Source organism: Podarcis raffonei, chromosome 2 (genome assembly GCF_027172205.1).
Source record: "Podarcis raffonei isolate rPodRaf1 chromosome 2, rPodRaf1.pri, whole genome shotgun sequence".
NCBI lineage: Eukaryota > Metazoa > Chordata > Lepidosauria > Squamata > Lacertidae > Podarcis > Podarcis raffonei.
The window spans coordinates 39,264,481-39,287,368 of NC_070603.1; the positions used below are offsets into that span (position 1 = coordinate 39,264,481).

Sequence of the window (22,888 nt, forward strand, 5' to 3'; positions counted from 1 at the left end):
AGCAGAAAGAGAGGGAGCAGACAGAAAGGAAAACGCATTTCTTCATTTGCAGAGTAGCCTCTGTGAGAGCGAGCCCATGACAGCTTTACGACTCCCTGGTTATTTTACTTGCATGCTGCTTAATAAGAAACAGCCTCCAGCTGAGGCTTGTAGTAGAGAAAAGTTTTAGGAGAAATTCTTGCCGAGTTAGCCCTACCTGATCTGAATTTGCTCCGAATCAGCATAGAATGCTCAGACCCCAGAAGTGTCATGGTGATGCCTTGTGATAATTCCCAGTGCCAGAAAGCCCCTCAACGCTCAAACCATTAACTGGCTCCAAGAAGAGAAGCTGATCACGACCAATGAATCACAATTCATCTAGCCCTCCCTTGGAGTCTAGGTGATTGCAGAAAGCAGCAGAAGTGTAACTCAGAAAGGTTTGGTCCCATCCAGCACTGACCCTCCGCGAAAGCCTACTGTATGCCCTTGCACTGTGTTGGGCTAATTAACTTTTAGCTAGCAGACCCCTCCTTTCTATCCCACCCTCCCCTCCTTTCTCAGAGTTTACTATCAGCAACATCACCGGGTGTCCTGACTGATGTCATAGTCTAGCGGGGAGCAGACTATCCCTAAAGGGTCTTTAGGAAAGACAGAAGTTTGATATCTGATCCGCTATTACTACCAACAGGAACTTGGCCAATCAAGAGCTTCCCTCCCTCTGACTGCAGGGGTTCGGAGCAGCTCTGAAATATCAACAGACTCCTGCTTAACTCTTTCCAGCATACAGAGCCTGTTGCTACCAGGAATTCAAGAGGAAGGGCTCGGCTGCATGGTTCCTGCAGTGGATTTTAATAGCTCACATCCCAAGGATGGGATTTCTTGACCAGTGGAAGTTTTTGGATGGCATAGTGGCTGTGTGTTAGGCTAGTTTTTGCTTTAAAGTGAATCTAGTGATACAGGTATCACCTATTAATAAACCCATTGATATGTCACAAAAACACAAACTAATCATCAAAAACTCACAAAACTCAGACACCCTATGTGGACACAACTTTGCTGCACAACCTTAGCAGTACAAACAACAAGAACAGAGGTCCTTGTAAGCGCATAAAGTATGTAACTGACAAACTTCTCACCATGCATTATATCCCAAGCACTGTCACCTATATTCTGCTGACAAATCTCCATCAAAGTTCCCAAACTCAAATAACTGTCCTTTTAAAAAATACCTTCAAAACAATATTCCACATCACTCAGGGGCTGATTTAAAAACAGCACAATGATCATTTTAGTTAATTATTCTTATTCATGCTTTTCAGTAAAGTCTGTTCAGATATTTGAGCCCTTTTGAGGTATAATTAATGCACATGGTGGGATGTGTATCATCACAATATTTGTAATGTCTAAAAATGGTCCTGATTATATAATGTTGTGCTCGGAGAACTCTCTCTGCATGGTTGGGAACCCTGGAAAAGCAGCCTTGTTGAACACACAGTGAGAGGTCTTTGCATTTGAAGTTTTTAACAACAACAAAGTTAGTGTACACCCTGTCTTTCCACACTCAGGTGCCCAAGGAAACTGTACAGATGAGAATATATTCAGATCTTACACTGGATCCACATGGATTTGGGGTGGGGACTTTCACCAAAGAGTTGCCCCTCTGATTCAATTTCATTTAACACACTGTAAAACATTTGAAAAGGGCTCTGGCTGTGAGCCATCAAGTGTGGAATAATCAAGAGATTTATGAATAAATGACATACACACATGTATTAAGTGACTCTCAAAGGGCGGCAATTTGGCTTAGCAGTTCATGTATCTCTAAGGTTTAAATATGGATTCACAGAACTCAAAAGAGACCACAAAGCCACATATTCCTTCGCAATGAGGCTTTTCTCTGTTCACACGTTATAATTTAAGACTTCCTCCAGTAATGAATTGTCTGACTTGGATTTTCCCCTGGTGATGTCAATAACATTTACCTTAAGTATCAGACTCTTCAGAACAAAAGTTCTTTTCTCAGTAGCTGCTTGATCTTATTAAAATGAGATTGAAGAAAGACAAAGTATCATATGTAAAGAAAAGAAGAAAATAAAAATATAGGATAGTGGATAACACTATAGCAAGTGTCTTTTCGGATAGTCATTATTTTTTATTTAAAACTTACATTCTGCTTTAAAAGGGGGGGGGATCCAAGGTAGTTAAGAAATCAACTTAAAACAAAGCTATTAATACAAGACTGGTTTAAAAGTACAATCAACACAATTACAAAGCCATGTCTGGCCCCCCCAAAAGCCCTCATAAGGAGTAACAGCTTGATCAAGAGGGGAAAACCATACAGTGACTCTTTATTAGTATTAAGGGTTTAAAGATAAACAAACAAACAAACAAACCCAGCATTTTGATTCCAGCTTTCCATGAGTCAACAGACTGATCCCATTTTAAGCTAAAATTGTTGGGTCAAAACATATTTGGTTTATTTCATCAACTATTTCACCAACTATTGGCATAGTAAAAGTATTAATGTATTAGGACATTAACAAAAATACTTTAATGTTTGAGTACAATAAACCTGTCTATGAAAGTAGCTGGACACCAGGCACTAGAATTCAACAAGAAACGCTCTCTTTTATGTTTCATGTACTCAGAAAGACTTTCACCAGGCTTTATAAGGAGTTTGTTGTTGTTTTAACACATTTCTGTTTTAAAAACTTTTTAAGCTGGTTTCTCTGACTCCCCATAATTTATTACCTCACAATATACATCTTGGGCTGAATTCTTGCAGAAGCGCTCAGAAGAAGAAGAAGAAAAAGAGTTTGAATTTGATATCCCGCTTTATCACTACCCGAAGGAGTCCCAAAGCAGCTAACATTCTCCTTTGCCTTCCTCCCCCACAACAAACACTCTGTAAGGTGAGTGAGGCTGAGAAACTTCAGCTCTGTTTCTAACAGATAGTGGGGTTCCATAATGTTTCAGAAGGCAGTGTGTCACAGGCCCTTTATGCAGAAGGACTTCTACATCAACCTTCCACAATGGATTCAAGCACAGTGCCAAGAAGCACACTTGCATCAGTGACACATGCAGTGGCTGGTACAGTAACCGCTTGTCCCAAATGAATTTTGTACAGTGGTACCTCAGGTTACAGACGCTTCAGGTTACTCTGCTAACCCAGAAATAGTACCTCGGGTTAAGAACTTTGCTTCAGGATGAGAACAGAAATTGCACCATGGCGGCGCGGCAGGCCCCATTAGCTAAAGTGGTACCTCAAGTTAAGAACAGTTTCAGGTTAAGAATGGATCTCCAGAATGAATTAACTCTTAAGTTAACTCTTAACTCGAGGTACCACTGTATTCCTTTACGAAGACGCCCACAATTACTACAGGCAGCCAACTGAATAAGCTTGCTTCATTCATTCATGTAAGACTGAGCCAAAATGGCACCACTAATTTCAGTACTCCATCAACAAGTTTCTCATAATTCCTAAGCAACAACGGGTTCAAGGCTACCAATTCCCTGTCTTTGATTTTCAGAGGCAAACATCTGTGCTTATGTAGCCAAAACAGCATTATCCACACACTAGTCATTTGTCAGCAGACTCAGAGAATTCCCAAAATCTGCAGTGGTATGAAATAAAGAAAGAAAGAAAGAAAGAGAGAGAGAGAGAGAGAGAGAGAGAATTGGGCAGTGTTTTGGGAAACCTGGAGCGTGGTGGTGCAAAATAGCTGAATGAGGACTGAGCATGCACAGTGGCCAATAATGCTTACTAACCATTATGGAGGGATGGGAAACCTTGTGTTGTGGAGCACAGCACAGCTGAAATATGTTCCATGCAACAACATTTTGTGAGATCAAACTCAGAGTCCTGCACTTTATGACTGATTGAAAATGATCCTGTCTTAAGGCACCAACAGTGTCCTTCTTATGCTACCTTAAGAAGTGTGGAAGGCAAACTGCAGCTATGTATGCTATTCCTGTGCTGCTTTGCTAAAAGATTTAGGCCTGCACATGTGCAGTGGCCTCAGTATCAGGAGATGGGGCAGTGGCAATACTGGGAGAAGTTTCAAGTCTATGGGTGCTGCCCCTATGATCTGGATCCTCTAATGCTACTAGATCCTGTGTAATAGCTATACGATGCAGCATCACTCTCACTGCTAAGGTAATGTCAGACCTGGCCCTCGGATGAAATGATTTGTATTTATTCCAACTCTTAAGAGTCTAAGAAAATAAGGAATTCCAGAACAAGATCACTCCCTCCACGATGCAGCATCACTCTCACTGCTAAGGTAATGTCAGACCTGGCCCTCGGATGAAATGATTTGTATTTATTCCAACTCTTAAGAGTCTAAGAAAATTAGGAATTCCAGAACAAGATCACTCCCTCCATTGGTAGCCTATGGAATGTTTTGCAATTGACAGCACTACCAGAAAATGCTTTCTCCACTTTCCTAAAGTCACTGCTAAGCTGTCTGATGTTTTCATCATAATATTTACTTCTTAGTAAATAGGCTAAAAATCTTCACTTCTGATTCAGAACTGAAAGATTAGAGAATGAAAAGAGCAAGATGACATGGCTGTTTAAAAAGTCCATGCAAAATGTTTTCTGCCTAGCGTAAATATTTAATTGTAAAAAAGAGAGAAAATATGGCAATCTGTTGTGTTTATTGAGGGAGGGATGCAAAATGTGCACTGAGTGCAGGGTGGGGCTGGCTGGCTTTGCTACTATAGATTCCATCCCTCTTGAAGATCACTGTGTGTTCTCTCTAATCTCCAGGCCAATATAACGCTGGTGGGCTCATCTGAAATGTCCTCATGAGAACTCCCTGGGACACACACTGATGATACAAGAGAAGCTAGCAGGCAGGCAGGAGGATAGTTCAAATGCTGGCCTGAGTGTGCCTCCTTTCTCTAGTGCCCTCTGTGTAGCAGTGGTTATACAACTCTTGCAATAATTACTTCTATGGTGGGCATTGGTGGAGAAGGTCTGGGATTCTGCCTATGGTGCTGGATTTTGGGGCACCAGAATTGACACACTGAAGCATGCTGTCATCCTGACACTACTGCATTTTCCTACCCTGATCTTAAGCATACCTGCACTTCCTGAGCGTCACACAGCAGACAAAGGGGAGGTCTATAAGAACAGCACGAATGTTATGTGTAGATCCATCAGTAGTCTCAGTCAAGAGCATCCACATATTCAGAAGCCACTATATAAATGACAGTCCTAGATTTCTGTAAACTGAGACACACACCTCTTCTGTATAAGTTACTGTCAAGTATGAAAGTGTTAAACTGAGATGAGCAGCAGAGAATTACTGTGGCAAATTTGCTTCCTTATCTCAATCATATTCAGAGCAATCCTGTAAAGGTCAGTTACCATTACCCCCATTTTACAGACAAGAAATACAGCCTGAGACACAATGCCTTGCCTACAAACGTCCAGCAAGTCCACAGCTCAGGTAACATTTAAAATGAAGGATACCCAACATTTTATTGACTAGACAGCAGTGAGTCTAAACACACAACACAAACAATGATCTTCTGTTGCTTAAAAGCATTGTGCAATCAAGTAATGAAGTAATCTGTGAAACAGGCACAGCAACCCAAGAGAATGTAAGCTAACCATTTTCAAGGCAGCAAAATCTCATTAATGACTATGAAACGTATCTGGGGAAAAAAGATGGGTTGATGAATTGATCAAATCTAATTCCCATATGGGGTGGTCATTTTGCTGCTGAAATGCTGAACTGGCAAAAATAGGCATGGGGATACATTCAGTCTATTAAAAAACAAACCACACACAACCTGGTGAATGTTATGACTCAGTTTACAAGCCAGCAAAGTGTGTAGTAGATAGAATGTTTGACTCAGATAAGGGAGACCTGGTTTCAAATCTTCACTGAGGTATGAAGCTTACTAGGCAATCAAGGGCCAGTCACTGTCTCTCAACCTAACCTACCAGACAGGGTTATTGTGAGGATAAAAATGATAACACAGTATGTGTCATGCTGAGCTCCTTGGAGAACCAGCAGGAGTAAAATATCCAGCTTCAGTTTGGTCCACAGTATTATGCATTGTGCAAGAGCAAAGCAACCTCCCAATCAAAATACAGTGGTACCTTGGGTTAAGTACTTAATTCGTTCCGGAGGCCCGTTCTTAACCTGAAACTGTTCTTAACCTGAAGCACCACTTTAGCTAATGGGGCCTCCTGCTGCTGCCACACCGCCGGAGCACGATTTCTGTTCTCATCCTGAAGCAAAGTTCTTAACCTGAGGTGCTATTTCTGGGTTAGCAGAGTCTGTAACCTGAAGCGTATGTAACCCAAGGTACCACTGTAGTTAAACAAAGATGTGCAGCTGCTTCAGAACAGGTGTTATGTGTGTTCTTGCAGTCATTACCTGGCTGCTGCATTCTGTACCGTTGAGGCTTCTAAAGTGTTTTCAACAGCAGTCCTACATAGGATGCACTGCAATAGTTTGATGTGGAGGTTACCAAAACGTGGAGCAAAGAGGCCAAGTCATCTCTATGCAAAAGGGTCCACAGCTGGTTAAACCTCCTCATATGTACTGTACTTTATATGTGGTAGAAGCATGGGAAGGGTGCTGGGGGAGCAATATGCCTAACAGAAAGAGAGAGGTGGTTGCTACAGAGATGGTCAGCCAAAACAAGCCACAGTGAGCAGCTAGATGGTTCTGCATGTGGATACGCAACTGAAAGGCAGGCCCAGAGTAAATGAAACCTAAACGTGGGGCATGTCTACACCATAGACTTAAACTGGTTTATAGTCATTCCTTCCCCCAGGGAACCCTGGGAAGTGTAGCTATGAATCATTATCTTAAGAAAATTCTCAGAACAACTTTAAGAACTAAGCTTTATTTTGGGGGTGGAGGTAGCTACCCTAATAGTGAAACAGGTGTAAAACTTATATATGCTTATGGTGAGCTCACAAGTCCCTCTCATATCCCATGTCTGCCTTCTGGAAGTAATGCTTGAGTGGTATTCAGTGTTTCAGTTTGTGTTTATACCAGACCCAAACACTAAACTGTCTTCTTTTATTAACTTGTAATATAGTTTCAGCCAATTTTGAAGGATAAATGACAGGCATTACCAGAATGACCCAAAGGACGACCCATGCCATTGTATATTAGGGAAATGGACAAAGGTCTTGATATACGTTGGTTGACTAAATGGAAGGAGGCACTATATTTTCTTGGAAAGCCTTCTGGTCTTTATTAAAATGAGACCACGGTCAATCTCACAAAGCTCATGGACCAGGCTCTGGGCCAAGGAAAAGTTCCTTCTGCAAATATTTATTTTATCATATCAATGACAAACTCCTTGGTATAAACATTTTTATTTAATCATAATTTACCAATTATTTTAAATCAATTGTTTGCTTGGTTTCTAAACACTAATCAAGAGGGACCACATTAAAATTTGCTCAGGCAGATAAGATGCATTATCTCACTGCGGCTTTGTGGTCATAATAGTCTGGCATGTTTCCTGAAGAAGGGGGCATAGATTAAGGATCTCACACCCTCTGGGATTCAATGCCCAAATCTAGCCGGCAAATGATTTCTCTCACTGCTAGCCAAAGTGGGAGATACATGTTTTCGTGAGTATTGAGACGGTAATCAACAGGAGCTTTCTGGGGATATATACAGTATCGTGACCTTTTATTGTCCAGTTTTCTTGATACAATTTTGTCCCACATCATAATTTTCTCTTCTTCCCTAGAACAAACACTAAAGCTGACTTTTCCACTACTATGTTTCTGTTTGGACAGAAGAAGCTTTTTCAAGGATATTTAGGTCAAAATGCTGCTCTGATTACCAACCCTTGAGCCCTTAAAACCAAGGCTAACAAACATAATGGCCTCCTGATGTTGGTGAACCACAATTTCTATCAGCCTCAGCCAGCATGGCCATTGGTCAGGGATGGTGGGAGTTGCCATCCAACAACACCATGATGGCTGCCCTTGCCCTAAACAGTTTGTCATAAATATACAGAGTAGAACTGTTACCTAATTGAATAACATTTAATCATAGAATTTTCAGATGATAAATTAAATTCATTCATATTTAATCCATAAATGTGCACGTGGGCAAAAATAACAGTTCTGAGGCAAGAAGCATACTTTCTTTGTTTTATGATGATGCACGCATGTGCTGTGGTGGCTATTTGCTTAAAAGGGGTATTCTGCCTACATGAGACAGACAAAGCCATACTTTTTAAAGAGGATGCTTGCCATCTCAAACTTGTTTTCTTTATCTGTCAGAACCCTGAGTCACCAAGTTAGTCTACCTAGCAGGATTCTCCTGCTGTGTTGAAAAAGCTCCTCTGCTTCACTTCAATGAAAGTGTTTTTTCTTTGTTTTTTGAGTGTTTTGCTTCTCTTATAATAGCTTTATATCTTGGGACATTCAACACTCCTTCCAATCTGTCCACTAGACAGGGTATATTTATTCTTATAGCTGGAGGAATCCTGTGCTTCTGTTACAATGCTGAAATGCATTTGATGACTGTGCAAAATGAAACAAAACCTCTAAGAGAGACCCCCTTCTGTTTTTTCCACATAGGAGCAAAGTACAGTGGGCAGGGGAAAGAGTCCTCAATTTGCCCATCAAAATTCAAACACCACTCAAAATTAATACAGTATCGGAAGGCTCGGTTAAGGCAAATTCTGCATGCAAGAGCAACGGATGATGGAAGCAGAATTATCAGGCAAATTGACACACTGATTGCAAAGCTAATCTGTATGCATCTTTCCCATGCTCCCCATGGACAAATGCTGAAGTCACTAGTTCCCTGGGATATCACGGATCTCCATAAAAGTCAAGTTGAAAACATGGTTTATAACCTTGCAGCTTTGCTTGCTCAAAAAGCATCTCAGCCTCCTGTTCCTCTCAGAATCTTTGCTCCTCACTTCAATGGAGATTGCCCAATAAATTAGGTCTCCGGGGGAATTCTTTTCCCACACCCATATCTGCTTCTCATCTACTGCACAGATTTTTGATGTTTATTGTTTAAAAGATAAGGCTTCCAAGGCTCTCGTTTTCCCAGCAGAGTACATGGTGGCTGCTTGTCCAGCGTCCCTCCCACACTTTCTCTATCCCAATTTACAGAGCAAAGTTGGTGAACCGCTTGCTCTTTCAGCAGTAAAATGGGATCAAGTATCTAGCATTCCCATCAAAATTAGAAAGGTTACCAGCATTGATCTTTGCACCAAACACCCTTCCTACTGCCAAGAGATTCCGGGCACCATTTCTAGCGATAGCAAGAAACTATGGCTACTGTCAACACCAGAAACCTGAGATAACCCAGGGGAAGTCATTCACCACATTCTTGGCCATTCAGGTTTGAAATCAACGGGAGCTTTACTTGGGTTTATCTTTCTGTCCTGACTCTGCATTTAGAGAAGGAAAAATTATTCCAGGCTAAGCTTCTACAGACACTTTCAACTTTGTTCTTTCTTCGTTAGGAGCTCTTACCTCTATGCACACACAATGTAATCATGCGGAGGCAGGTATGAAGGCAAACAGGAAGTCAAAATCCCATACTTCTGCTAAGTTTCAACTGTTGAAAATGCTAATGTTCAATGGCTCAAATGCAACATTCTCCAAAAGATTCAGCTTCCACAGTTGGCAAATTCATTTCAAGATTTAGTTTGAATACTGCTTCTGTTAGCTAGAATGTACTCTGCAGCAAGTATATGTCCCTATATCCCTGTAAGGCAGGGATGACCAATACCATGCTTTCCAGACAACTTCCCTAACCATTGGTCATGCTGCCTTGGACTGATGGGAATTGTAGTCCACAATATCTGGAGGGCACCATGTTGGCTTGGCCCTTTCCAGCACAATTTTCATGTTATGTTGGGTTGTATCTCCAATGGTGTCTCTTGAACTGACAGTGCAAGGTGCTTGATGAAACCTCTTAGAATAAGGGCTTGAGTTAAGTTTTACCATGCCTGAGTTGTCGGTGACTACTCAGTTCTCCACAGCAGATTAGGGAGTGTGCAAGGACTACATGTGGAGCAGAAATTGCCAAAATGCAAGCGTTCCATCAACATGAGAGACAACTGGATACGACCCATTGAATGTGGGGAAGGTTGGGCAGCATGAGCATCCATGTCTTCTTTTTTCCTTACCTCAACACATTCAGCTTAACATGGGCATAGATTCTACATTTGTAACCATGGTATGCATGTATGTAACAAGGTATGTATGTTACAATTTATGTAACAATGGTATGTTTGTATGTATGTATTCCTACCCAGGAAAACAAAGTTCCCAGTTACCCAGATAATCCAATAGGTGTTATATATTTATGACATTTATATCCCACCTTTCCTCCAAAGAGGTGAAGGTGTCATTAATGAGGCTGTTTTGTTTTAAATCTAATTTTTAAAAGGTAAGGCTTCTAATCACGTATTCTTGTATGAGACTTTTATACTCTGTAATATTCCCTGCACATATCGCTTTTCCCTAGTTTTCTTAGGAGTGCATTCCCATGCCTTGAATATGCTCATGGCCTGGATCCAAAGAAGTGTAGGGTGATTGGGATTTGTGTTTGTTCAACTGCAGCTCACCACATTGTGTGGCAAATTGCTTCTGAAACTGAAGGGAGTTTCAAAACCAGCTTGTGGGACAGCAGGAAGGGTCAAAGAAATAGAGGTGAACATACCTAGGCAGCAGGCACATATAACTCCTTGGATCACATGTGCCTAGTTGTACATAGCAAGGAATTTCCACCACCCCCATACAAATTTAATAGAGACCTGTGGGTATAGGGCGGTATATAAATTCAACAAACAAACAAACAAACAAACAAATCCATCCATCCATCTTCCCTCCCCATCACCATCTGGCTGGCCATTGCTAGAAACACACTACTAGAGAAGACAGCCCTTGGACTAATCCAGCAAGGGAGTTAATTGTATTACATAAAGGAACTATTCAATTTGTACTACCTGCTAAGCTCCTTTGCCAACAAGTGAATTCCAAAACTTTGATGACATCATGAAAACTTAGATGACATCACACTTTCAAGCTTTCATACAGCAAACCACTAGCAAGAGGATAATTCTTAACAAGGCCTCTTGGGGGGACTTTCACAGCGAGAGAAGCCGATACAGTAAACAAGAGGGGTGCTTGTGGAACTGAGAAATTTTGTGCAGCTTAAGTGACCATACATTTTACTTATATGATGACTATTCAAAGAATTATCCTTTGGAATCAACCTGTGCTTCAATAATCTGTTGTACCATATCTGAACAGCTAAATAATTTTAGTTAGCTCCAACAGAAAATTTGACAGTGAATACTAATGATTTTCAAAGTTGTAGAATGTGCTGAATAGGTGATTCCTGAAGGCAACTTCTTTGTTTTGTTCCACAACTGAGGAAGTAGATAACAGAAAATAAAATATTAAATAAAAACAAAAACAAAGAACAAAGAGTGAGTTTTGAGAGGGAGGAGAGAGAGAGGACTGGAGAAACTATTGGATGGCTTTCCATGCAGTGCATGTAATTTCATTATCCTAAACTATAGAGATATTTGAAAGCTTCCTGCAAGTCTCTTAAAAAAACTATATCCTATTGTAGACTTTGTTTCTTTAAAAACAACAACCGTGAAGTGTCTCTCCCCCCCCCCCCCGCATGAAGACATACAGAGGTAGAAAAGAGAGGAAATGTTTAGTTTTTGGAAGTGGTCCATTGGGCACAATTCTGTTGGTGAATCATCAAGAACCTGGCTTAGAGCTGAAGCCAGAGTAGAAAGCCAAACAAGACTACAGAAGATTAGGTTCACAGGAGGGGCAGTAGCCAGAGGCTGGCATAGAAAGCAGCACGGAAAATGCTATGCCAGTGCATGTGCACACACACACACACACACACATTGAGAACTATCCCCCACCCCAACGGCAAAGAAGGCTGTGTACATACTACTGTTTATTCTGCATCCAGTGCGTTTCTTTGATCTGAATTGGGGAAAAGAACAACCTAGAAGCATTTTAATGTATACAGAGTCTTAGAGAAACATTGATGTCTACTGCTTTTTCCTTGCCCAGAAGCGTGTCAAGCCATGGAGCATCAAAGCAATTGTTGTACAATGAAGGAAAATAGGGGGGGAGGCAGGGGCAAGCCCTTTTGTTTTTTAAATCAGGGTAAATAGCAGCTTGGGGTAGATTTTTGACAGGACAATAGCATGATGAGAGAAAGGGGTTTCTAAAACCGTCCCCTGTTGCTGTTCCAATCTGGGACAGACTTCCACTCCTTTGCTTTCTGTTGTAAAAGTTTTAAAAAACCCAGATACATTTACACATTAGCCACCAAGTCAAAGTACAGTACTTGTGTGAGATATCAGCATATGTGCACTGGTGGAAGGCATGAATACTTAAATAATGGTTGGTGATAGTGCATATCCTTGTTCATTTGCAGTATTTACATGCCACTTTTCAGGGCATATACATACAAATAAATAAATACTAAACTAACACCAGCAGCAGCAAAACCTGTATATAGTCACAGTACTCTTAATAAAAAGAAGATTAAGATTTAAAAGTTTCAAAGTCTGTTTAAAAACTAATAAAAATGAAGGAGAAAAACACCTAATTAAAATGCAGTCATATGTGAACTCCTTGAGAGGATGTCCCACAGACATGGAGCCACCACCAAAAAGGTCCTGTCACTAGTGCCTGCCAATATGATGAGCACTGATGGTGGACTCTCAAGCAGGACTCTGGAGCTGATCTTAAAGACTAGGCAAGTTCATATGGCTGCAGGCAATCCTTCAAATAGCCTGGTCACTAACTATTTATAGCTTTAGATGTCAATACCAACACTTTAAATTGGACCTGGAGATGAAATCATAGCCATCACAACTGGCATACTATAGAGGTTGTGTATTACAAGTGTTTAGCTCCAACAAGCACCCAAGCAGCTGCATTCTGAACAAGTTGACATTTTCCATGCACACAGAGTACATTATCCAGTCTAGATGTTACCAGGACATGTGCAACCGTGGAAGATCTGCTCTCTTTAAATCAAGGTAGAGTCCCACCATGGAAACTAGGTGAAGACAGTGCTGACCACTGGCTGATGTCAAGAGCAATTAGTACTTTAATGCTGGTTCTCAATATGTTTTATGGTATTTCAACTATTGTTTCCTTTAACTACAGTGGTACCTCGGGTTACATACGCTTCAGGTTACATACGCTTCAGGTTACAGACTCCTCCAACCCAGAAGTAGTGCTTCAGGTTAAGAACTTTGCTTCAGGATGAGAACAGAAATCGTGCTCTGGCGGCGCAGCGGCAGCAGGAGGCCCCATTAGCTAAAGTGGTGCTTCAGGTTAAGAACAGTTTCAGGTTAAGTACAGACCTCCGGAACAAATTAAGTACTTAACCCGAGGTACCACTGTACTTTGTTTTTAAAATGCAAGTTGCCTTGAATCCCAGCTTGGAAGAAAGATGGGATATAAATACATAACATCATAACATAACATAACATAACATAACATAACATAACATAACATAATAATATAATTAATATAAATATAAATGTGATTAGAGACAATTAATCTTTCAGCTACTCACACACACAGTGGCGGTGTCTGCAAATGTCATGAAGGCAGAAGAGTGCCTTATTTTCTCAATCCCTGAAATGGCTAAATTTTTCTGGATCACTAAAAGAGATGATGATCCTATCCATGTTCATTCACAATTAAGTCCTGTTTTATCCGTAAGTGTGTTTAGTATTTCAACCTTAAATACATTTAATTAATTCCCTCTCCACAGGGAACCCTGGAAACTGTAGTTCTGTAAGAACTCTAACAAAGATTTCTCAGCACGCTCCTCAAACTACAATTCCCAGGTGGCCTTGACATTTAAACTGGTCTAATACTACTACATTTTTAGTTCAGATAGGCCCCAGGAGCATACAAAGGAAGTAGAGAAGCAGTGATCATGTGGGGGAGGAATAATCTTTTTCACCCTCTTCCTGTCCGTTTTTTAAAGAGGCAATCAGGGTTGTTGTTGTTGTTTTTGTCTGTTTTTGTTGTACCTCATTAATCTATGTACTTAGGGCAAAATAAACATAATTGGGGATGTACCCCAGGTCAATGTAAGAACCATGGAAAGCTTCTGCCAGTCAGAGTCATCAGCACTGACTGAAAAAAACGCAGCTTCAGATTCCATTGTACACATTTTTTAAATGCAGAGGTTCTTTTTATACAGGAGGAAAATGTCATGTATGAAGCAATCATTAGAAAAACAAGCTATACAAAAGAGTGTCTCTAGTCCAAAAGTCTGAGTTACGGTCTTTGAGTTACGTAACCGAAAAAGTTATTCCTTCACTGCACACCTGAAATTACTCAGTAGCATCACTTAATTACATTTAATTATGAGAATTACATTTTAGCGCCTGTTTTGCAACTAAATGAGAAACAAATGTCAGGTATTAAATGCAAGACAGCCTTACAGAAGTCCAGAGACCAGGCTTGTTACAAGGATGACTTTTTAAAGATCCCTTCTGGAATGTTTTTTTGAACTTTTTGAAATGGCAAAAGAGTTTTTTTAAACACTGCAAGTCTCTCGGGAAACTCAAGTCTAAACTTAGTAAAAGGATTTTAATTTTAAACCATTCCTTAAAATAGCTGACGTAAAATTTGGTGGGAATTCTTTTAAAAGCCTAGATCGGCTGAACTGGAAGTGACATTTGGAAACTTAAAAAAGAAAAGAAAGATACATGACACTTGTTTCATTGTTGGTTTAGCATGAACTCATTAAGGACTGACTGACATCCCCCATCCACCCACTGGTCCAAAACTCATTCCAGGCCCTCACCCACCCCATTCATAGCTTTCCCAAAAAGACAGGATAACAGAAGTGTGTGTCTATTTAAGATGCTTCCGAAAGGCTACTTCCTGTAGTGATAGGAGCAGTTTTGAGAGACAAGGGCCAAACTACACATAACACTGAATTGCCCAAGCCAACCAACCAACCTTCTTCCTTCCTTCCTTCCTTCCTTCCATAATGCAGTTGTGAAGGAGCAGTCCACCTTGAAAGACAACATGGGCAGCAATCCACAGCAGAGCAGGAGGCAAGTTTTTCCTATACTGAGAAAGCCCGCTTACTGTTTCTGTGGAGGTGGCTGTTGTGGCCCATTGCAGCTGCAGGCAAGTCTGGGTGGTGGTGGAGCTGCCTGTTCCTGTGTGGCCAACATACGAGGAAATTCCTCTGGTGGCTACATGGGTTGACAGGCTTGTCTGCAATATTGAATTCAAGTCGATCTACAGCGGGTGAGCTGGAAGGGACACGACTCACATGGTGAACCTGAGTGGAGCCTACCCTGAGTGACTTTAATTGGGTCTACCTCTGTTTAATTTAAATTAACTGCACTTGCAGCCAGATGTGCAGTCTGTTTCAATGATCAGATGGGAGCTAACTGGCCACAGAACTCCCCAAAATGGCATCTTGAAGAAAATGGCCGGTTCGCTACCTGTGCTCTTAAGCGGGCCGGCCCTGCGCTCCACAGTGTGGTCAGTCCAGAACACCACCCACCCAGCCCTTGCTTTTACATTTTCTTGTAAGATTTACATAATCTTGCTTTTACATTTGCAGTCTAACTTTTCCTTTCCAGGTCTGTGGGGATCGCTATGGCTGCTGTTTCCTGAGCCAGGAAGGAATTTCCCCTACGTACCAGGTTTTGCCTTCCCCATAGCAATAGTCACAACTCTGGGGGTTTAGGCCTTCAGCAGAATCCTTTAGTCTTACATCTGATGAAGGGGTGACTCACCCGCTTCTTGCAGCGGTGATAACAGGGCACCCTATTAGTCTTGAAGGAAGTCTCTATCCATAAAGTCATGTGCGTGTGGCGGAGGGCCACAGAGCTTCCCTCAGTGCCTGGGGAGGGGACAATCTGTGTAAACTTGTGTTTTGCGATGGCCCCATTCCCCCCCCCCCATCTGACCCTGTCATGCCTCAAACCCCCAACAGGAGGCTGAGAGGGATACATGCCCAATGCCTATGCCAAGGTTTGCCTACTCCTGAAGTCGATAAAGCTGTGGCCATTTTTAATCCCAAAATGTTGTTGTGTCCCTTCATTTCACCCTTAGTAGCTTGGCTCCCGGGGAAGTGGGTGCTGCGTCTGGGTCTGTCAATAGACAGACTGGTTGTTTTAGGATACACACCCAGTGCCTACACCCAAACCTACTGAAATCTGCAATCAATAAAGTTGTGGCCATTTCAGTCCCAAGATATCGTCCTGTCTTTATTGCATCTCTCATATCCAATCCACAACCGTCTTAAGCTCACTGCACCTGGGGTCACAAAAAGCAGCTTGGGCATGTGTGCCATTCTCAACGGGAAATAATGGGAAACCCTTGGCATTATTTTTTTTAAAAAAGCTTGGAGATCTTCACTAGCATCTCTGCTCTACATGCACACCAAATCCTTCCAAACTTTTGCACATTTCCTAAACCAGCTTTTCCTCTTGGCTGTCTGTGGGAGCACAATATCTCCTTGGGAGATGTAATGATGCATGATAACTACCCTTCAGCTACACGCCAATACTTTGTGGGGTAACCCTTAAGGAGTAATCGTAGCTACATATTCTACTCCTTTTAGCTGGAACGGCACTTACCAGAGCACAATGAAGAGGATGAGGGATTTATAGAAACTGAATGGAGAACAATGCTGTAGAGTCACAGAAGGAAAAGCGTCTTGAACAGAAGAAAAATCAAAGTGTTGCTCCTCAAACATTTAGGGCATTTCAGGAGCATGAAGAAGATTCTGACTAGGACTGGGTCACATTTTGCTAGGTGCTGGAATGGGAGGATTCTACAGCTCAGTTTGTGGCAGAATGTGATGAGAACTAGCTTTAATTTGAAATGGCCTAGTAAGTAATTCAGGGAACAGGACAAAACCACTGGTGAGCAATTAACAGTGCTAATGGTCTGACACCAACTAGCGTAGGCAGGAAAGGTTTATCAACACAGGAACAAGATAGAAAGGGTGTCCTGCAACCAAAAATTGAGCATATGAGAGAAGAATGGGGAACAATGGGACAAGAAGGAGAAGCAGAGGCTATTCTGTGCTGAGGAAACGGAAAGGGGGATATAGGACGGCTTAAGTTGGAATGTGAACCAGCAGGTGAAGAAGAACCTGCCCAGCATTTGAGAGGAAATGATTTTGTAGATTGCAAGGTGGAGGTCTGGCATGGACTCAGGCTTGGGGGAGGGGGAGCTGCTGAGGGGGGGATTTCCCTATTTAGTCCCCAGCTCAATCCCCCACCCCTCGTCCTCATCCCAGTAGCTTGTTTAGTCAATGCTGTTTGTCACTCCATATGATAAAGCCACCTTCCCACACCTCAAATTCCCCTCCCCCCCTTCACCAGAGCTGGGAGATAAGCGAGGGAGGCCTCATTTCATTTGCCATAAAGCTGAAAGGGTTTAAGGAGAGGCCTGTTTAGGAAGCTGCCACTGATAGGTCTGTGACAGGTGTCAGCTTCACATGGAGCTGCCAGCAGATGCTAACATGAAGATTAGCTCCTGCCAAGAGGCACATAGACAGTATGAGTGTGTATGTGTGATGTACATACACACACTGACCAGGAAACATTCTGAGAAACCCCCTGACACTGCTGATCCCATTTATCCTGGCCCTTCCCTTCTTTTATTTACAGTTTCTCCTAATGTCAATTTTTAGATTTTAAGCTTCTTGGGACAGAGATCTGCATCTTAATGTTAACTTTTGCTTTGCTTTGGTTTGGAAAATGCCACTTGTGACATTGCACATTGCGTGGGAAAATGTGCAGGTGAATGAATGCCTCATGTTGTTGATGACATTATTAGGTCCAGGATGTGAGAGAGATCTGGCTGCGACATCTGTCACCCCATTGATTGCCAGGGTTGATTGGGGTGATCTGGCTGGCTAGGAGGGTGTCCCTTTCCTCCCTCACCTCTCCATGTGTGTCCCTCCTGAAGCTGTGCGCTTGGAGGAAGAGGACGACCGTCCCAAATAGAAGGAGTGTACCGTTCTTCGGTCAAGGGTATATGATAGCTGTGCTCCCCTGCTAGAACCTCCAGACATTATTAGGTCCAGTAACAGTGCAGCCAGAATAGACATGGGGATAGAGTTGCTATCTGGGCCTCCCACATGGGTTGCTTCCTGCATCCATATTTCTGTAATGGGGCCTGTTGTTGCTGGTGGGTAGCTGTTTCAGGTTAGAAGGAGCTGTCTACAAACAAGTGCAGGTCTACTACTCAAGACCTGTGAAAGGGGACTTTCACAGGATGGGTTGTAGTTAGTAGATGATACATTTGAATGGTTTCAGCTGGCAGTGAGTGGTGTTCTATCATTTTCTGTTCTAGGCATGCCCTGTAGATTGTTTGTGCTACCAATCCCGCCTTATGGATCTTTTTTCTTTGTTCATTGGGCTGTTGTTGCAGTTTGAAGAACGCCTGATGGAAATGCTTAAGTCGTGACTCTCTATCCAATGAGTCTGAACAGATGCAGCTGTATCACAGGGCTTGGCTGTAGACAATGGTTTTGTGACGTAAGCTGAAATCATGTGAGTATGTGCAGTAGTCAGTCAGTTTCCTATAAAAGGTGGTGCTTATATGTTCATTATGTAGTTGCATAGGGATGTCCAACAAATCAATCTCTTGTGTGAATTGGACGAGTACACAGTAAATGTGCCCCTGGGAAAGTAACCTGAAAAAGTTCAAGAAGGGTGCGTTCAGGGGACAGGGAATTATGATGAATGAAAAAAAAGAAAGAAATCCCACAGCTTCAGGTTTATGTTCCACTCAATTGGCACCAAAAGTCAGCAAAAAGAAGCACAAAACTGATTTGAAAGTGGATGGGCATGTAATGCAGAAACAGAAAGGTTTGAAAGGTTCTGCACTTTCCAAGCAACCACCATGAGCACATGTAGCAAGGAGTATCAAATGCATAAGAACAAGAACAACACTTTACTTTAACATCCCTACCTCAAAGTACTGTGACTCAATAGCCCTGATCAAGTCATCCCTTCTAATTAGAAGCTAGTCCCGTGAGTCACAAACAAGCTCACCCTCCCCTCCAACCCTTTTATTTTCATTATGTTGCAAGTTTGGGGAGAAATGCCTAATTTTCTGCAGATACACTGTTTGCAGTAGTTTGCTTCAGCTTGGACAAGCTCTGAATCTATCAGAAGTGGACCACTTCAGTTCAGGATCCATCCAAATTTGATAAACACTCTTAGTTTCTGGAGCTAATTTTGTAACCTGTAGGAAAATCTTATGTTCAATACTGAAAAACCAAATGCCAAATTAAGGTAAAAGCTCTACATATTCTGTTTCTAAACTGTAGTGTACAAAGCACCAATTTATAAGCTACAAGTTGCAATGGAAACCATTCATTATTAAGAGTTTACAAAATGTGACAAATCAAATAAATTACTCAGTACCTGCCTTCCACAAAGTAGTGATGTTTCAAATAATTTTGGGAGACAATTATTCAGACATACAACAACTATTCTGTTATTGATAATAGCTAATTTTGAAACTTTTGTTTCTGATCCTCTGGATGCCAATCCCACACCCCCCCCCAAAAAAACCCAGGAGTGATGAAAAGCAGAGTCCTCTGTAATGGGAGTCCTGAAAATGCCTTCTATGTTGAGGCAACACAGCTTGCAGTATTTATCCTTTATTGTGCTTTATCTATAGGTAAAGTTACATGAGGGCCTTTTCTCTTTTGCACCATCAAGAGCTCAGAAATTATCATATCAGGATGCAATGTATTAGTCATACCCACAGGAAAGCTACTTTAAAAAAATCAGTGTGCTAGGACTTATCATAAAAAACTTCCAAAGAAAACAAATTTCAATAATTCCAAGTGGAACATTGAGTGGCTTACCAAGGAGCATCATGCAAAGATTTTCGGGGGGGGGGGAGTTTTAAAAATATTAATGCCTACTACACTAGAGCAGTCAGATAATTAAGGGGGGGGCAATGCTTGAGGAACATAAAAAGCAAATGAAGTTGCATTGGTCCATAAGAAACATTCCAAAATCCATTGTCAGGTAATAATTTTATTAGAACCAAACAAAATGCCACAAAATAGTCCCCTTTCAAGTTTGTAAAAATAGGGCATCTAGCTGCCCATAGGATAAGCAACAGGCCTTAAAATGAGCAGCTTTCCCCCCCCCCCGAGTCTTCTTCAACAATGGTACTAGCTGTAGTTCAGCCCATTTAATTGCCCCAAGCTTCTTAGAAAAGAGCCAATGGGCTTTATCTATGAAAGACAGCATCTAGATGCAATTGAGTCAAAAGTCTGAGCTCTCTGCCAATTCACCACACACAGCATCCATGTCAGCAGATTACCCCAGACCTGTCAGAAACCAGACTGCTCTAAAGTGCCCCCACCTCCATGGCTGCTGGGTTTCTAAGGCTAAGTGGGTTTGTACATGACAAGGGAATTGTATCAATACAATCTTCCAAGGTGCAAAATTTCTGACATGTCTAAGTGTGTGATGTGGGTTTTGTTTCAAATCAAATCTCCTGGACTATCAGATAATAAATATGCCTGCTCGCAGGTGAAAGCAGGTACAGAGATCTATTTGCTGGCTCTATGGCTCCTGTAAGGGACGCGGGTGGCGCTGTGGGTTAAACCACAGAGCCTAGGACTTGCCGATCAGAAGGTTGGCAGTTTGAATCCCCGCAACAGGGTGAGCTCCCGTTGCTTGGTCCTAGCTCCTGCCCACCTAGCAGTTTGAAAGCACGTCAAAGTGCAAGTAGATAAATAGGTACCGCTCCGGCGGGAAGGTAAACGGCGTTTCCGTGCACTGCTCTGGTTCACCAGAAGCGGCTTAGTCATGCTGGCCACATGACCCAGAAGTTGTACGCCGGCTCCCTCGGCCAATAAAGCGAGATGAGCACCACAACCCCAGAGTCGGTCACGACTGGACCTAATGGTCAGGGATCCCTTTACCTTTACCTTTATGGCTCCTGCAATAATCACAGGACCACATATATCTGCTAACCATTAAGCCTTTGACTTCTTTGGATCGACAGCAGCAAGAACAGCTAAAACATGATCCCACTGTCTGTTTTTGGAAAACAGTCAAGTTTCCTAGACCAACGTTGCTGCCCATACTGCCTCCTGCGATAAACAACACGGCAATTTTGTCTAAGGTGCTAAATGGCTAGAAGAGACAGTAAAACCAGGATCTGCATTTCAAGTATGCCTACTAAACCCTTCTGCAGGAATTCATAGTCATCCCTGTATCTGCATACTTCAGTTTCTCAATGTGGAAACCCCTCCTCCTCAATGGATGTGAGAATTCTGCATATATGCAAAGTAGGTCCACATTACTTCTCTCTTATTGGAAAAAGGCGAAGCTATGGAATGAATACACTACACCTAGTCCAATCAAATCGGTTTGAAACTCCTTCAGCATTCCAGTGGCCTTTTGCTTGGCACTAGTGCTTGTTGGGTAGAGCAACGTACTTGCAGTGTCAAATGCTGACTTTATTAAACACTCAACAGGATGTTCTATATCCCCATGCAACCAGACTCCTTTTTGTACCGCTGAAGGTTGGCACTCCAGCAGGGCACCCACACTGCACAGCCAATCTAAACTTTCCTGTCCTTTCTGGAGATATTTATAGATGGGAATTTTGACAAGAATGAGTTTCTGTTTTTGAATGAATACTTTTGCTTATTACAATTTCTGTTTTTAGCTTGTGGGGTGTTCAAAAGGTGGATGTAACTGACAAAACTGCAATAAAAAAAACTGCTTTCTAAACCATCGAACGATCAAATATATTGGGGGGGGGCAGGGGGAAGTAACTGAAAAGGAAGACTCAGGCCACAGAAAAACAGCAACGAAGAAAATTAGCCCCTCCACCACATCATTGCCACTTCCCAGATTGTCTGCCAACCCAAGCAGAAAGGATGCATGAGTCTAAGAACATTGGGAACACCACATGATCCTGTATAGTCCTGTTTTGCAATGTAAAATAAAGGAGATTTCCCCCCACCCCATAGGCAAAAACATTATGTTCACAGCAAAAACTAAAGCTAATAACATTTTTATTCCATGTGGTATATGCTGACTGCCATTGTGCTCATTGCTGTTATTTAATGTGAAACACTGTAGACAATACAAAGAATTGCCTTCAACCATTCCATTTCTGGAATGCCATAAGAGTTCCAGGTTCATGGTATTTCTGACACACAGGAAATTATGCTTTTGAAGGGCAGGGCAGCTAGGTCAATGCACTGTATGTCTCTCTCTCTCTCTCTCTCTCTCTCTCTCTCTCTCTCTCTCCCCCTCTGTGATTAAACTGTGTTCTCTTAGTAAAATAGAGATTCCCTTTCATATAGTTTGACTCCCATTTCTTATTAAGATCTTCAGCCTAAATGTTATTGCTGCCCATTGGGTGACAGAGAAAAAGCAGCCCAACCTGGTGATAACAGAATAAATTATGTAAGGAGGCAGCTGCAGTCCAAGATAGGAAAAGAGGTGGCAACATCTAGCTACTTTAAATGAATTCAAATCACCAGGGCTTGATGAGACGCACCCAAGGGTAATAAAGGCACTTGTGGATGTAATATCAAAGCCTTTGTCTATAATCTTTGGTTAGAAGCAAAAAAAGAGAGCTACTTAAAAATATTTTAATTGCCAACACTGCTATTTTGTAGATCAAACTGAGCCAAGCTGAACAAAGTGGCTTCCATATTCAGGTGCCAACTGAAAGAATATGAAGTAGCATCCTGAGTAACTGAGAGAGATAATCAAGGGAGAAATATGGTGTTTAGAGTCAAATGGGTCATATAGGCAGTAAGTACAGGCAGTGGAGCTGGGTGGCTGCATGCAACCCACAGCAAAGCTGTAAATCCTTCATGAATTGTACTTCTGCTTTGCCTGT

General features: G+C 41.9%; 1 protein-coding gene across 3 annotated transcripts in view; it reads right to left on the reverse strand.

Annotated features, from left to right (window-relative positions):
- The window catches only part of MYOCD (myocardin), a 91,778-nt gene that overhangs the window by 38,135 nt on the left and 30,755 nt on the right, over window positions 1–22,888 (reverse strand). Inside the window, exon 1 of one of the 3 annotated variants that reach the window (XM_053376101.1) lies at window positions 197–666. The exons of the other annotated variants lie outside the window; for them this stretch is intronic. Within the exon in view, the coding sequence (XP_053232076.1) occupies window positions 197–251 (55 nt within the window). The 5' untranslated portion in view covers window positions 252–666. Of the gene's footprint in view, window positions 1–196; window positions 667–22,888 lie in introns of those variants that run through there. 3 annotated transcript variants of the gene reach the window in all.